The following is a 16,674-nucleotide window of genomic DNA, read 5'->3' as shown; positions in this document are numbered from 1 at the left end:
GCAAGAATGTTAATAGCAGCTTTATTAGTAATAGCCAAAACCTGGTAGCAACCAAAGTGTCCTTAAATGCTTTAGGTGAATGATAAAGTAGCTATGGTACATCCATATGATGGAATATTACTTAGTGGCAAAAAGGAACAAAGAATTGATATATGAGTCTCAAAGGCATTATGCTGAGTGGGAAAAAGACAATCTCAAGAGATCATGTGGTGTATGATTTCATTTGTTTAACATAACATTCTCATTATAGTCATGGAGAATAAATTGGTGGTTGTCAGGGATTGGGGATGGGAGAGGGGGATCGTGTGGATGTGACTAATGAGCAAGAAGATATTTGTGGTGACTCAATAGTTCTGTACTTTAATTGTGATAACAGTTAAATGAATATATAGGTATTATTAAATGTCATGGAATGATACACACATTATACCAATGGTGATTTCATGGTTTTGGTATTATATCAGTTAGGGAAGATGTAATAGGGGATAACTCAGGGAAGGATACATGGTCCTCTGTAGTGTTTTTTAACTTCTTATGAATCTATTTCAAAATAAAAATGTTTAATAAACTCTAAATGCCAACCAGATTTCATAGTTAATAGATATAAATGTTCTTTAGTGTTACTGATTTTTTTTAGGTTGTCATATATACATTTTAGGATGGAGAGAAAGAGGTTTATATACTTTATTAAAAGGAAGTCTAATGCTTACAGTTGTTTAAAGAGGAAAGTTTTATATTGGTATGGGATGCTTTATAATGTGTAATGTCTCAACTATTTTTTTAAAGCATTGTGTGACTAAATGGATAAGAATTTAATAAATATAAAATATTAACATTTTTGGTGCAGATAAAAGTTAAATTTTTGATACTTGTTGAAGGTGTATTTTTTTAAAAGCATTGTGAGCTCATCTGTGTTGTGAGCTGTAGATGCTTCTGTATATCATTGCAGGCCTTTCGTGTCCTGTCTGAACCAACTGGTCTGCAATCACCAAACTCTAAAGAATGTCCTAGGGCTTGGCAATGTTCAGATGTGCCAGAACCTGCTGTCTGTGGGATAAGTAGAATCTGGGTTTTCAGATTGAAGAGAAGAAAGCGCATTGCAAGACGACTGGTTGATACTCTCAGGTAAGAAATAAAATGGATCTAGATCCAGAACCTTAGGTTCATAGCTTTCCCAGAATCTCTTGGCTCCTGAGCTGTAAAGGGAAGGATATTGATATGATACTTCTGTATGAAAACTATCAAAGTCAGGCTAAGGAAGGTATTGGCACTAGAAAAACAACACTAGATGTACTCAGCCTTGGGCGCAACATTCCAAGTCTGAAACATACTGGCCCACTGCTTTTCAAACTACCTGTGCTAAAGGACTAGTTTAATTTGTCACAGACCAACACTAATAAAATAAAAATGGATTGCTAGAAAAAAATGGAAAAACATAGCATAGTTAGAAGTGAAAAAAAAATGGAAAAATAAAACAAAAATATAAGCTCTAATTTTTATTAGGCTTAGCAGATTGAAATTATGCTTGAATAAATATAACCTGTACAAAGTAAAGGTTTGCATAATTACAGAAGCTGTACATGTTCATTGACAGTGACTAGGTAATTAAGACTTGCTATAACTCAAAAACATAACTAAATAAAAAGTGGATTTGTGAGACAATCCATAGAACAAGAGAAAATAGTTGCAAATCTTTTGTCAAAAGAGGGTCTGATACCCATAAACTAATTCTTGGAACACAACAATAAAAAGAACTTAATTTAAATGGACAAAGAATTTCAGTAGACATTTCTCCAAAGATGAATTGCAAATGGTTAATTCAACATAAAAAGATGCTCAACATCTTTAGGTATCAGGAAAATAACAAAACAAAACCACAGTGAGATGCCACTTCATACCCAGTAGGATGACTGTAATCAAAAAACGGACACATGTTGGTGAAGATGTAGAGGAAACTGAAACCCTTGTACATTGCTGGTAGGAATGTAAACTGGTACAGTTGGTGTGGAATACAATCTGACAGTTTTTCAGAGTTAAACTGTTAATGTGACCTAGTAGTTCCACTCCTGGGTATACACTCAAGAAAACACATCCCCACAAAACCTTGTACATGACAGTTCATAGCAGCATTATTTATAAAAGCCAAAGGATAAATAATTCAATCTGTGATTAATGAATAAATGTGGTATATCAATAGAGTAATAACAATGGGATATTATTAAGCCGTAAAGGAAATTCTGGCTCACACTACAACATGGAGGAACCTTGAAAACATTATGTTAATTGAAATAAGACAGTTGGAAAAGATCACACATTGTATGATTACATTTATATAAAATGTTCAGAAGACGCAGGCAAATTCCAGAGGCAGAAAGTAGATGTGTAGTTTCCAGGGACTGAAGAGAGCAACTAATAATCAGTACAGCGTTTGGGATAATAAAAATGTTCTAGAATTAGATAGTGGTGGTGATTGGACAATATTTGTTAACATACACAGGACTACTGAGGGTGAGGCTTATGGTGTATGAGTTATATCTCAACCAAAAACGTTAGTCTTCATTTTTAACTCCAATGTGTACAATTGAACTAACACCATTGCTGTTTAAAGTTTCCAGTGTCACAAATGAGCTTGTTTGCTAATTTACATAATACAGGTTATATGGATGAGTTTCACAAGACTTATTCTCTCAACTTCTACACATATTTCATTGTGGACAGATAATGTACAAACCGATAACCACACTTTGACCAAACCAAAAACCACACTTGGAATAGTGTTATTCAAGCCTCTTGCATTCTGTGCCACTTTTAAAGAATGAATACCAAGACCACTAAGGGAACCCAATCTTGGGCCATAGTCAACCGCACATACTTACCAAGGGGGTATCAGTAGGAAAAAATGGTATCTTAAAAAGATTTTTATTTGACAATTAGTTATGAAACACTTTTTTTTTTTTTTTTTTTCCTGAGACGGAGTTTCACTGTTGTTTCCCAGACTGGAGGGCAATGGCACAATCTTGGCTCACCACAACCTCTGCCTCCCAGGTTCATGTAATTCTCCCACCTCAGCCTCCTGAGTAGCTGGGATTACAGACATGCACCACCATGCCCAGCTAATTTTGTATTTTTAGTAGAGATGAGGTTTCTCCATATTGGTCAGGCTGGTCTTGAACTCCTTACCTCAGGTGATCTGCCCACCTTAGCCTCCCAAAGTATAGGCATTACAGGCATGAGCCACTGTGCCTGGCTAAAATGCTTCTTTTCTATGTTTTATATTAAATAGATATATAAATTTGGTATGAGGAGTACCAGTATGTAACCTAGTTGTACCATATTATGTATTTAATTATAGTTAATATATTAGAAGCTTATGTCTTCTAACTGAATCAAATTCTTCAATTTTTCATTCTGAAATAATTTCAAATTTACAAAAGAGCAGCAAGAATAGTAAGACTTTGTCAAGATCCATTAAGTTCAACATTTACCTCATTTGCTTTACCATTCTGTGTTTAGATAAGCTTCCTGAATTATTTCAAAGTTAGTTACATAGATTACGCCCCTTTACCCCTTCATTCATCAGTGTGTTTTTCTTGAGAACAAGAATATATTATATTTTATACAGTTATCACATTTGGGAAATGTAATATTGATATAATGCTTTTATCTGACAGTCCATATTTCACTTTCGTCTGTTGTCTCAAATGTCCTTCATGGCATTTTTTTTTTTCTGCCCAGTGACTCATACTGCATTTAGTTGTCATATCTCCTTAGTCTTCGTCTTCCCTAATCTGGAAAAGTTTAGGCTTTTGACACTGAAGAATTTAAAGAGCGCAGGCCAGTTATTTTACACAATATCCCTCAATTTTGATTCTCTTTTTTTTTTTTTCTTTCACAAACAAGTTGTGGGAGATGTTAAATTAACTATTTCCTTGTTACTTTTAATCCTAAGGTGGGCAAGATCAAGGAGAGTAGTCAAAATGCAGATTGTTTTTGCCTTCTTAAAGCTCTGAGTGCATGTTTTCTTTGCAAAAAATACAGTTACTGGTTAAAATTGGTGATTTTTTTGTTTGTTCTAATTATTTGTACTTTTAATTAGCAATATGATCTTATATTTACCATGGATAGTTGTTCTTTACCATGGATATCCTAGAGTTAGATGGATGGTTCCCTTTGCCTCTCAGCAGAATTTTTTCTGGACCTTAGTTTTCTCATCTTTGAAATGGTATCATTGGACTTCTTTCTCTAAAATATGAGGCATTTTTTCACTTACTAAAAATAAGATTGCTTTAAGTCAAGAGTATTTACTTAAACTGTGCTCATGTAAATTAGAATGTTAAGTTGCTTCCATTATTAAATCATCTTTTCCTCTTTCAGGAATTGCTTCATGTTTGGCTGTTTTCTCAGCACTGATGAAATAGCATTTTCTGACCCGACACCAGATGGCAAGTTATTTGCGACCAAGTACTGCAACACTCCTAATTTTCTTGTATATAATTTTAATAGTTGAACTGATTTCAGTTATAAAGCAGTTACTGTCTCAATAAGTTCAGAGAGATCTTTATTATAAAATACTATTTAATATCAGAAAAATATCAAGCTCACACTTAGTCACACACACACACGCACACACACATCACAGTTTTGTTCCTTATGAGTTGAAAAGTCAGGAATTAAATTTGTTGAAAATTATCTGGGATTCAAAGGAAGGAAAAATCTTGGGGTGATTTACTGATTGGCACTCTGAATTGTTAATTACAATTACACTGATATTTTGTAGCTATAACTGGAAAATTACTTGACTGTTATGTAAGAACATTGATGAAGGAAAGTGATTTTTGTCTAGAAATGTGACCTGGTCTTCTACAGAATACACTCTTAGACCGGATTATCTAATGCCCCATCAGAAGCAAAGAGGCAAATTTACACTTGGGCAAGTAATTTCTATGCTCAATTTGTAAAGGGAATTCCTGAATTTTTTTTTTTTTTTTTTAATAGAGGCAGGGGTCTGATTGTGTTTTCCGAGCTGGAACTTTTGGGCTCAAGCGATCCTCTGAAAGCACTTATAGTCGTGGGCCATCGTACCCAGCATCATTCCTGACTTTTCTATACCAATTCTTTACTTGGTAGGCACTCATCTGTACTAACTCAGTTTGAATATCTTTAGGAAATGTTTAGAATTTCTTTTTTGTAACAAGATGGTAAGGAATAATATTATCCTATTTGCATTTCTGTAGAGCAGAAATCTATAGCTTAATGTTTAATCTTTTTGAAAATAAAATTAAATGTTCATGTGTCAGATTTAAAATTATACTTAATGATTGCACTATTTCATTACTTTTTTTGTTTGGAAATATTGGTAGTACTGCTTTAGGAACTTATTACTGGCAATTGATGTCATTAACAAAATGCCTAGTTGGAGTTGATGATACATTTGGCTTCATTTTCTAATTTTTTGCTTATTTAAAATGCACCTTACTTGTTCTATGTGGCAAAAGTCTTTACAAAATATATGGTTATAGAACCAAGGTTAGTAAATATACATATGCTGGTGGATCAGAGACCATGACACTGTAAATACAACGAAATGTTCGCACATTTTGCTCGTATAATTCTTGGATGCTTTAAAAAGGAAAACTGTTCAAATTGTTCTGATTCTAAAAAATCATTCAACTGCTAGCAATAAGACTCTAGGCACGTTGTTTTATAGATTGTAATTATACATAGGAACTATTCATCTGCTTTCATTTTATTTGCCTGTAAGTTAACATGGTTCCAAAATTTAAAAGCCTGGATTCCCAAAAGAATGTGGAAGTAATTATGCAAACATTTTAGTGCTGTTTTCTGCACTTCTGTTTATTTTTTTAAATTTTATTTAAAAATTTTAATTAGCATTTTGCTTGCTTAATGATTTTGTGATCAATTAAAATTATTTAATAGTTTAGTTTATACAAGTAAATCTGATTTTTTAAATTATATTTTATCATTAAAAATAATATATGTTAACAAAATTCATATATAGAAATAGAGATTGCCAAAAGAAGAGGCTTCCCATTATCCTGCTTTGGGTGTAGTGTGTAGTACTTTAGATTAACTACATACATATGCAGTTATTTTGCATCTTGCTTCATTTCGGTATGTCTTAGATATGTTGTATTTCAGGAACTTTTTCTATTTTAAATATAATAACATGATTTGCTGTTGATACTGTTGGCTTGATTGGGTGGATTATTTGTTTTTGTTTAATTTAACACATACAAGAAGCAAGTGCACTGAGAAGGTCTCAAAGCAACAATACCCCAATGGCAGTGCGCACACCTACCACCCAGATCTTGGTTGGTTGCTTTCTTTTTTTTCCCCACCCTAGGCTGAAGTGCAGTGGTACAAACATGGCTCACTGCAGCCTTAACCTCCCAGGTACAAGTGATCCTCCCACCTCAGCCCCCCTGAGTAGTTCGGACTACAGAAGCATGTCACCACGCCCAGTTAATTTTTGTATTTTTGGCAGAGACATAGTTTCACCATGGTGCCCAACTGGTCCTTAAGCTCCTGAGCTCAAGCAGTCCTCCCGTGGTGCTGGGATTATAGGTGTGAGCCACCGCACCCAGCCAGATCTTGCTTACTAATACCTTCCTCCACAAAAGGACCTGGGGCTCTTTGGAGAACTGGCTCATTCTAGGGATAGGGCAATGAATGTACAAGATGAGCCTAAATCATCTTGTGCAGCAGTCCCACCTTATCTGCAATTTCATTTCCCACAGTTTGTTACCAAAAATATTACATGGAAATTTCTAGAAGTAAGGAATTCATAAGTTTTAAATTCTCACCATTCAGAGTAGTCACAGTGGGTGATAAGTGCTCAGTTAAGATGGAAAAGGCATTAAATTTGTGGGCAGAAGACATGCACAAAAACATTCCGACTGAGGGCAGTCAAGTACGGTCTGTGGTTTCAGGCATCCTCCTGGGGGTCTTTGTCATAATTTGTGCCCATATATATGTATGTCTATTTCTGCTGTTTATTCTTACCAGTCTTATAGGTTTTATTTATGCCAATACCAGACTCTGTTATTGTAATATTAATGTTTCCTATATTATTAGTACATGGTCCCACCCTTTTTTTTATTCAGGAATGTTTTGTCTTTTCTTGGACTTTGCATTTCCATTTCCATTTTAGAATCAATTTATTCCACAAAAAGCCACTAAAAACAAAAATTCAAATAAGGGATTTTAGTGGAATTCCATCAGATCTATAGATCAATTTGGGAGAACTGATTTTTAGAGTTGGTCATGTATTTGATACTTTTTTTTTGAGGCGGAGTTTGGCTGTTTCTGCCTAGGCTGGAGTGCAGTGGCTTACTGCAACCTCTGCCTCCCAGGTTCAAGTGATTCTCCTGCCTCAGCCTCCCGAGTAGTTGGGATTACAGGCCACCATGCCTAGCTAATTTGGAATTTTACTAGAGACGGGTTTCACAATGTTGGCCAGGCTGGTCTTGAACTCCTGACTTCCAGTAATCCACCCGCCTCAGCCTCCCAAAGTGCTGAGATTATAGGCGTGAGCTACCATGCCCGGCCCATACTTTTTTTTAAGCCTTTGGAAAAAGTGTTTTAAATTACATCTTGTTTGCTGATAAATAAATACAACTTTTATGTTTTGACTTTGCATTCAGCAACCTTTCTAAACTTAATTCTATTTATCTATTTTTATATACGTAATATCTGTGAATGAGTTATATTTCTTTTAGAATCTCACAGCTTTTTCGTTCTTACAGTATTGCATTTCTAAGATTGCCAGTCCAGTACAGTGTTGAATAAAAGCAATGGTAGGGATATTTTTGTTTCATTGCTAATATGTACAGTTTTCAACATTTTACTATTAAATATGAAGTTTACTATAGCTTCATTGTAGATAACTTTCTAATATTAAGGAAGTTCCTCTATTGCTAGGTTTCTAGGAGGCTCTCAAATATCTTGAACAGATACTCAGATTTTATACAAAGTCTTTCTGTGATATTTGGAGATGATTTTTTCTTCATTGTTAATGTGGCAATTAAATTGTTCTTTGAATGTTAAAGCAGTCTAGCCTTCCTGAACTAAATAAACCAAACCTAATTTGGTCTTGATGTTTTTATTTTTTATGTTACTGATTTCAGTTAACTAAATTTTTTTTTTTAGGATTTTTCACGTGTTCATGAATTATATTGGGTATCTATAGGTTGTCTAGTTTTGCTTTTGTTTATATTTTCATTCATGACATGTCTTTTTTCTCCATAGATAAGTTTTGCCAAGGGATTTATCAATTTTGTTAGTATTTTTAAAGATTAGCATTGTTAATTGTATTCTCTGTAAGTTTTGTTTTTTAAATTTCTTTCTCTCCCCTGCTCCCCGAAGGGAGGTACTGTGGTCTGAATGTGTGCCACCAAAATTCATAGGTTGAAACCCTAACCAGCAAGATGATGTAATACCTTCATAAGTGGTGCCTTAGGAAGGTGAATGGGTCATGATGGTGGTCCTTCATGACCACCCACTAACCCTTAAGGATTAGTGCCCTTAATTCAAGGAAATGTAAAGGAAAAAAGAATTAGCACCCTTATAAGAGGGTGGGGGAGCTCCCTTGCTCCTTCCACCATGTGAGGACACAGCCAGAAAGTGCCTTCTGTGAGGATGCCCTCACTAGATACTACCTTGATCTTGGACTTCACAGACTCCAGAACTATGAGAAATAAATTTCTGTGGTTTACGTGGCACCTAGTTTATGGTATTTTTGTTATAGTAGACTAAGATGTGAGTCTTGCCTTGTTTTTCCTAAATTCTTACCTGATGTATATAGCATTTTTTATATAGCATTTGTGTAGTTTAAAATCCTTTCTAATTTTTATTCTAATCAACAGATTGTAGAAGATTAAATAGGTTCCAGGAGACATGAAAGAATGATCAACATTTCTCAAACAGCTGCTGATTATCTCGTTTTATGGAGGCATAATAAGCTCCTGGAGGCCTTCTACCGATTCTAAAGAGAAAGATTTTCTGGGAGGTGAGAAAGCCACTTGAGAGGTGGCTATTTTGATTTACTAATTAATTCAGTGAAAAGGTAGTCCTGGGCATAGTGGCTTACATGAGGCCTGTAACCCCAGCAGTTTAAGAGACCTTAGGCAGAGGGTTGCTCAGGAATTACAAACCAGCCTGAGCAACTTGGTGAAACCATCTCTACAAAGAATACAAAACAAAATTAGGTGTGGTGGCACACACCTATAGTCCCAGCTACTTGAGGTGGGGGCAGAGGTGTGAGGATCACCTGAGCCTGGGAGGTTGAGGCTGCAGTGAGCCATGATTACCCCACTGTACTCCAGCCTGGGTGACAAAGCAAGACCCTGTTGTTTAAAAAAAAAAAAAAAAAAAAAAAGGCAGCCCTCAGCCAAATCACGTTTTCCTTTTGAGAATGAGGCAAATGTCCAAAAAGATAACATCTGAGACTTAAAGAGCAAGTTCTAGAACAAGAATTTAAAAATTTCCATCCACTTGGTAGCAGATTGTCTACAATCTTGTGGTAAGGGTTTCTAGGACCTTAACCAGACTTAAGGGGCAGTGCATGCTGCGTTTATTTTATAACATCTGCCATAGACAAGGACTATGAATTTGCTGGCCTTGTCCTTGTTATTATTTATTCCTATTAGATATCCCAGTTAGCGGAACTAAAACAAATTTCTCAATGAAAAGCAATGGCTTATGTGTTAAAGATCCAATTCCTGCTTTTTATGTCTTAAAAGCAGCAACTGCTATTCCTGCTAAGAAAAGAATGTCCTGGAGAAAGTACTCTGTTGGCTTGACAAAAAAGAATGACTCAATATACATGTCAGAGTGAGGATGAGAGACCCTATTGAGTATCAGGATGCAAAATTATACATACGTTTTTCTCCGGATTAAGGCAACTTCCAATTTGTCACCTTAATATTTTAATGGGAAAATATGCGAATTAATGATCTGTGTACTGTTTCTTAGTACAATCTTACACTAACAGGCCTTCCGTGATCCTAGGCATTTTTTTTTCTTATTTTTAAATTTTATTTCCAAAATATACAATACAGAGAATAACATGAGACCCCTGTGCCTACCATTCAGCTATAACAAATTAGCATTGCACCCTATTTTTCTTGATCAAATGTTGTTATAAAATAAACCATGAAGATACCATTTAAGCCCATTCCCTCCATTCCAGAGTCTCTCCCCCAACTAACCATTATCCTGAATTTTGATATGTCTCCTAAATTCAGGTTTCCTTTTTTTTTTTAATTGCATTTTAGGTTTTGGGGTACATATGAGGAACATGCAAGATTTTTGCATAGGTAGACATATGGCAGTGTGATTTGCCTTCCTCCCCATCACCTGTATCTGGCATTTCTCCCCATGCTCTCTCCCCCCAACTCCCCACGGACCCCAGTGTGTGATGCTCCCCTCCGTGAGTCCATGTGTTCATTGTTCAACACCCACCTATGAGTGAGAACATGCGGTATTTGATTTTCTGTTCTTGTGTCAGTTTGCCGAGAATGATGGTTTCCAGGTTCATCCATGTCCCTACAAAGGACACGAACTCATCGTTTTTGATGGCTGCATAGTGTTCCATGGTATATTTGTGCTACAGTTTCCCCATCCAGTCTATCATCGATGGGCATTTGGGTTGGTTCCAAGTTTTTGCTGTTGTAAACAGTGCTGCAGTGAACATTTGTGTGCGTGTGTCCTTCTAGAACAATTTATAATCCTTTGGATATATACCCAGTAATGGGATTGCTGGGTCAAATGGAATTTCTATTTCTAGGTCCTTGAGGAGTCACCACACTGTCTTCCACAATGGTTGAACTAATTTACACTCCCACCAACAGTGTAAAAGTGTTCCTATTTCTCCACATCCTCTCCCGTGTCTGTTGTCTCCAGATTTTTTAATGATCGCCATTCTAACTGGTATGAGATGGTATCTCGATGTACTTTTGATTTGCATTTCTCTAATGACCAGTGATGATGAGCATTTTTTCATATTTGTTGGCCTCATATGTTGGTTTCATATGTCGTCTTTTGTAAAGTGTCTACATATCCTTTGCCCACTTTTGAATGGGCTTTTTTCTTGTAAATCTGTTTTAGTTCTTTGTGGATTCTGGATATTAGCCCTTTGTCAGATGGGTAGATTGCAAAACTTTTTCCCATTCTGTTGGTTGTCGATTCACTCTAATGACTGTTTCTTTTGCTGTGCAGAAGCTGTGGAGTTTGATTAAGTCCCATTTGTCTATTTTGGCTTTTGTTGCCAATGCTTTTGGTGTTTTGATCATGAAGTCCTTGCCTATGCCAATGTCCTGAATGGTTTTGCCTAGATTTTCTTCTAGGGTTTTTCTGGTGTTAGGTTTTATGTGTAAGTCTTTAGTCCATCTGGAGTTAATTTTAGTGTAAGGTGTCAGGAAGGGGTCGTTTCTGCTTTCTGCACATGGCTGGCGAGTTTTTCCAACACCATTTATTAAACAGGGAATCCTTTCCCCATTGCTTTTGTCAGGTTTGTCAAAGATCAGATGGTTGTAGATGTGTGGTGTTGCCTCCAAGGAAGGCCTCTGTTCTGTTTCATTGGTCTTTATCTCTGTTTGGTACATGCTGTTTTGATTACTGTAGCCTTTACTAGTTTGAAGTCTGGTAGTGTGATGCATCCAGCATTTCTAGGCATTCTTAAAATTCAGAGTGCACTTGTTCCTAATGTTTCTAAGAACCCCGTGTCTGTAATTTTTAAAATTCTGTCTACACCCAAATCTAGGTATACCACATACATTTACAATTCAGTAATTTGGAAAATTCCCAGGGGACTATGGTTCACAGAAACTACTGATCCAAAACCTCGTATTACAGATTAGCAAAATAAGGCCAAGAGAGGGAAGGAAACTTACTCTCATGCAGTCAACAAGTTTAATGACAGTACTCAAATCAATTAAACATAAAATAATGCTGAGACACCTTCTGGTACTCAAAGTGTCCTTTATTCTATATCATCCTATTTGAGTTTTATTGTTTTTACACAACTGGGAAATACTTAAATTTTTAAAAATCTCAGTATAGAAAATACATTTAATAAACTAAAGCAAAAACCAAAGATCTGAGAAGATCCAAGAGATCAAGACAAGGTATAACCAGAGTCTGAAGTAGCCAAGGAGCTACTCTTTTTGAGCCATATTCTCCTCAGCTTCCAGTTATTTGATAAACACATCAGCAAAAGTTTCAAAGTTGTAAAATATAGACAAATACAGACTTTATTTTGTACTGTACAAAGTGCTAATTTCGGTAGATCCATTAAAACTGAATATTTTAAAAATTAATCACTAAAATTAATGTTATACAGTTTACAGCATTTTATTGCTAGTGTTTTAATTCTGCATGAGCAACATCAAAGTACTTACATAGCTAGTTTCTAAAACTTTACAGAAAACCCAGTACAATTCCAAGTGCTTAACAAGTATGAAATATGCCTATATTAGAAATAGTTATCTACACTAACAAGAAACTGTGGTCCTCAAATATGCCAATTTTAGAGAGTCTAATAACTGCTGATAGTAACTATATAAATGTTTTGGGAAAAAGTTACATATAAAAGCCACACTTCAGATGAGGTGATAACTAGACATCAGTTTCCAGAGCTTCAACAATGTGTGCAGCAGCAGGACGATCTTTAGGGTCCTCATTAGTACATACAGAGAAGAGTTCAATTACTTTCTGGTATGATTCATCTAGTTCTTCCATATTAATAGGTGGCCTAGTTCCCAAAGCTGCATAGTATGCTTCATCATCAAAATCACTTTCATCAAAAGTTTTATCTTGAAGGAGTTAGAGATTAAAACAAACAACACAATCAGTTTATATCGTGGAAAAGCTTGAGAGCTCACCCTCCTCCTGAAATAAGAATTTATGGTCCAGTATGGTTTCCATTCAGCCATAGACAGAATGGAGCTGTCTTCAGTTGTCTTACTTTCAAATAGATTGGCTTTAGTTTGGATTTATAGGTTATAGATCCCTACTCCCACCCTTCCTGTGACAGCTTTCCAATCTTTTTCTCAGGTAAGGAGAGTTTTAAGGTCATTTTTTGCTTCTCCGACAGCCTCAATTTTTCTCCCTATTCTTAATGTACATCTCATTTGTGAGAGATTAAACCTTGGTGGTACCAAATCAGTCATGAGTACTAATTAATATACATTTTAGAAATTATGCCACTGAATCATATAACTTGCTCTTTCAAATTTTAAAAGATAAAGAATGATAAAATATGATTATATAAACTAATCTTTAGTATGAAATGAAGAGATTGGGATTTATGTTAGAAATTGTATTCATACCTTCATCATCATCATCATCATCATCATTTGATAGATTAACGTGTGGAATGGATAAAGTCATCATCTCCCATAGAGTAAGGCCAAAGGCAAATATGTCTGCCTTGTCAGTAATAACACCATTCTCCTCCAAAGCTTCTTTGGGTTTCCATGGCTCTGTGCCAATGTAGAAAGCCTCAGGGTCAGTCACTGAAACAAGCAAAACGGTTATGAAGGCAGGCACTAGAAATCAGAAAAAGGCAAGCAACCATGATTTGAACAAGTAGTTCACAGGTTAATCAGTGTAACCAGTAAATGTGAAAACACCCTTGATTACTTTCTACCTTTCAGGTTGGTTAATATTCAAGAAGCTGGTCAGTTGGCAAGTATGTAGAAAAACAGCAATTCTCTTAGTAATAGCAATACAAAATATGGATGTTGAGAATTACAGACTCTGGAGCCAGACTGCCTTGCTTGGGTTCAAGGACATGTGCAAACTGTGTGACTTGGAGCAGATCACTTCTAGACTTGAATTTCTTCATTTTGTGAACAATATTAAGCTGAGAGAAGTATCATTTCTATACTTCCATGATTGCTACATCAGAGAAAAGGGAAAGGGACTAATCACACATTGGCTCTTTTGTAAAGCCCAAGAAAGAAATGAGTCCACTCACATTTCCATTGAAATTTTAGTCAACTTGTCAATTTCAATGAAAAAGTCAGCTAGAATTCTGATTAGGACTGGACTGAATCTCTAGGTCTATTTGGTAAGAATTAATATCTTATTAGTATTGAGTCTTCCAGACCACGGTCATATATTTTTCCACTTAGTTATATCTTACTGAATTTTCTCAGGGATGCTTTATAGTATTCATTACAGAGGACTTAGACATCTTTGGTTATATTATATTCTGAAATATTTTGGGTTTTGGTACTTGTAAAATGGATTTTAAACAATTCCATTTTCAATTATTTACTGCTAACACATAGAAATATCGCTGACTTTGCTTAATCTAATAGTGGTTTTATAGATTCCTTGGGATTTTCTATCTAAATAACATATCAACGGCAAATAGGGGCTGTTGGGATTCCTTTCCAATTTTGCGTTCATTTTCTTTCCTTATTTCAGTGGCTAGGGCTATAGTACTGTTCAGTAACAGTGGTAAGAGAAGGCATCCTGGCTTGTTCCGTACTACGGTATGATACCTGCAGGTTCTTCTGTAGACAGCCTTTCTCAAGGTAAGATCCCCCTTCTATTTCTAGTTAGCTGAGAGATTACCTTTTTTTTTGTTAATCAAAAATGGATGTTGGATTTTGTCAAACACATTTTCTGTATCTATTGAGATGATACATAGTCTTCAAATTTGTTAATATGGTGATATTGACTGTCCCCAGCTTTCAAGTATAACTGACAATTATATATGTTTAAGGTATACAACTTTGTTTCATATTGTGACCTGATGGTCAGTCAAGCTAATTAACATATCACTTCATATAGTTACCGTTTTCTTATTGTGTGTGTGAGAATACTGAAGATCTACTCTCAGCAAATCTCAAGTGTACAGTATTGTTAACAATGGGCACAAAGTTTCCATTATGCAGGATGAGTAAGTTCTGGTGACCTAAAGTACAGCATAATGAGGACATTGATTCTGGAATGTTAAACTTTTCCTTTCTGGACTGAGTCCTAGTTGGTTAAGATGTAGTGTCCTTATGTACTGTTGGACTGAATTGGCTAATATTTTGTTAAGGATTTTGAGATCTGTGTTTGTGAACGATATTGAACTATTATTTTTTAAATTCTGGGTACATAGCAGGTATACATGTTTATGTGTTAATGAGATATTTTGATACAGGCATGCAGTGCACAATAATTGTATCAGGATTGATGGGATGTACCATAATATGTTGGGTTTTCCTATTAGAGTTATGTTTATCTCAGAACAAACTGGGCAGTAGTCCCTATTCCTCTATTTTCTGAGAAAGTCTGTAAAATCGGTGTCATTTCTTCCTTGGATATTTGGTGAAAATCAACAGTAAAATATCTGGGTCTTGAGTTTTCTTTGTGGGGATGTTTTTAATAGACATAGGGCTACTTGGATTTCCTATTCTTATATTAATTTTGGTAAATTGTATTTTTCAAAGAAATTGTCATCTTTTCATCTACGTTGTTGGATTTATAGCCATAACCCTGTTTGTAATAGCCTAATTCTTTAAATGTGAGAATTTACAATGATGACCCTTTTGTCATTCCTGCTATTTGTGACTTCTGTTCTGTTTTTTCTTGATCAATCTAGATAAAGTTTTATACATTTCATTATCTTTTCAGATAACCAGCTTTTGGTTTTATTTCATTTAGAATTTTTCTTTTTTTCCAATATAACTTATAACTATAGATTTCCCTCTAAGCCCTGCTTTCGCTCGCACATTTTGATATGTCGTATTGTCCTTATTATTCAAAACATTTCCCAATTCCCTTGTCATTTTCTTTGACTCATAGGTTATTTAAATTTGTGTTACTGAATTTCTAAACATTTGGGGTTTCCTTGGATATTCTGTTTGTGGTTTCTAAGTTAATTCCATTGTGGTCAACATACATACTGTTTTCTCCCATAGTGTTGTACAGACCTTTATTTCTGCTGTAACTAGAGTAAACTCAAACTCTTACAAACAGAATATTAGACAGTGTTAGAGTATATTATACTAAAAAATGACATTTTTTAGTATTTGATTACTAATAATCTCCATTTTCTCACAAATAAGATAAATCATTTTGAAACAATAAAAGACACAGTGGGGCAGTTTTCTGGGAAACACAGTTCTCCAGAACTGAAGGTGGTAAGTTCTGCCTTGAAAAGCTCAATAAAATTTACAAGGCAAGGAAGGAGAAACTAATATTTAAAAAAGTGAGAATCCAGAAGCCAAAAAATCGAAGATTCCACAGTTAAACACTAATTTGTTCCATTAACATTCTGGGAGGTATGCCTGATGAACAGGCTCTGTTAAGTAACAACAAAAATACCAGACTAGGAGGGTACCCAGTACCAGCAGACAAGGAGAGAGGGGTGATGTCTCTATGGAGCCTTTGTACTTAGTTCTGCTTTGGGTATTAAAGTTTAAAAGCCAGTCATGGACATTATAAGCTCATTAAAGGCTTTCCCCCATACTATACCTTATACCTAAGAGGCACTTCATGGAATTCATGACAAGAGAAAAGCCTACAGACATGGCCCAGGTGGGAATGACTCTGGCAATAAGGGCATTTTTTTCTTGTTTTAAATACGGATTTCCAAACTGTCATCTGAAAGGTTCTACCACAAGGAAAAATTTCTGTCATTTCGGAGCTTGA

At 35.4% G+C, this 16,674-nt stretch overlaps 2 protein-coding genes across 8 annotated transcripts in view; one reads left to right on the top strand and one right to left on the bottom strand.

Annotated features, from left to right (window-relative positions):
* Window positions 1-16,674, top strand: part of ESCO2 (establishment of sister chromatid cohesion N-acetyltransferase 2) — a 61,388-nt gene that overhangs the window by 25,612 nt on the left and 19,102 nt on the right. For 2 of the 6 annotated variants that reach the window (XM_078347179.1, XM_035269910.3), the window contains 2 exons: window positions 950-1,125; window positions 4,375-6,207. In XM_078347179.1, coding sequence (XP_078203305.1) covers window positions 950-1,125; window positions 4,375-4,507 — 309 coding nt within the window. In that variant the 3' untranslated portion in view covers window positions 4,508-6,207. Of the gene's footprint in view, window positions 1-949; window positions 1,126-4,374; window positions 6,208-8,885; window positions 9,050-14,454; window positions 15,659-16,674 lie in introns of those variants that run through there. The other 4 variants (XR_013525487.1, XR_013525489.1, XR_013525488.1 and 1 more) reach the window with 4 other exon arrangements.
* Window positions 11,984-16,674, bottom strand: part of PBK (PDZ binding kinase) — a 44,106-nt gene continuing 39,415 nt past the window's right edge. For both annotated transcript variants that reach the window (XM_054243717.2, XM_002756807.6), the window contains exons 7-8: window positions 13,350-13,535; window positions 11,984-12,833 (exon numbers count right to left, since the gene is read on the bottom strand). In XM_054243717.2, the coding sequence (XP_054099692.1) occupies window positions 12,637-12,833; window positions 13,350-13,535 (383 nt within the window). In that variant the 3' untranslated portion in view covers window positions 11,984-12,636. The remainder of the gene's footprint in view (window positions 12,834-13,349; window positions 13,536-16,674) is intronic.

This window comes from Callithrix jacchus, chromosome 13, assembly GCF_049354715.1.
Source record: "Callithrix jacchus isolate 240 chromosome 13, calJac240_pri, whole genome shotgun sequence".
Classification (NCBI taxonomy): domain Eukaryota; kingdom Metazoa; phylum Chordata; class Mammalia; order Primates; family Cebidae; genus Callithrix; species Callithrix jacchus.
The sequence above is the reverse complement of the archived record's forward strand: the minus strand, read 5'-3'. Positions and strand labels throughout refer to the sequence as shown.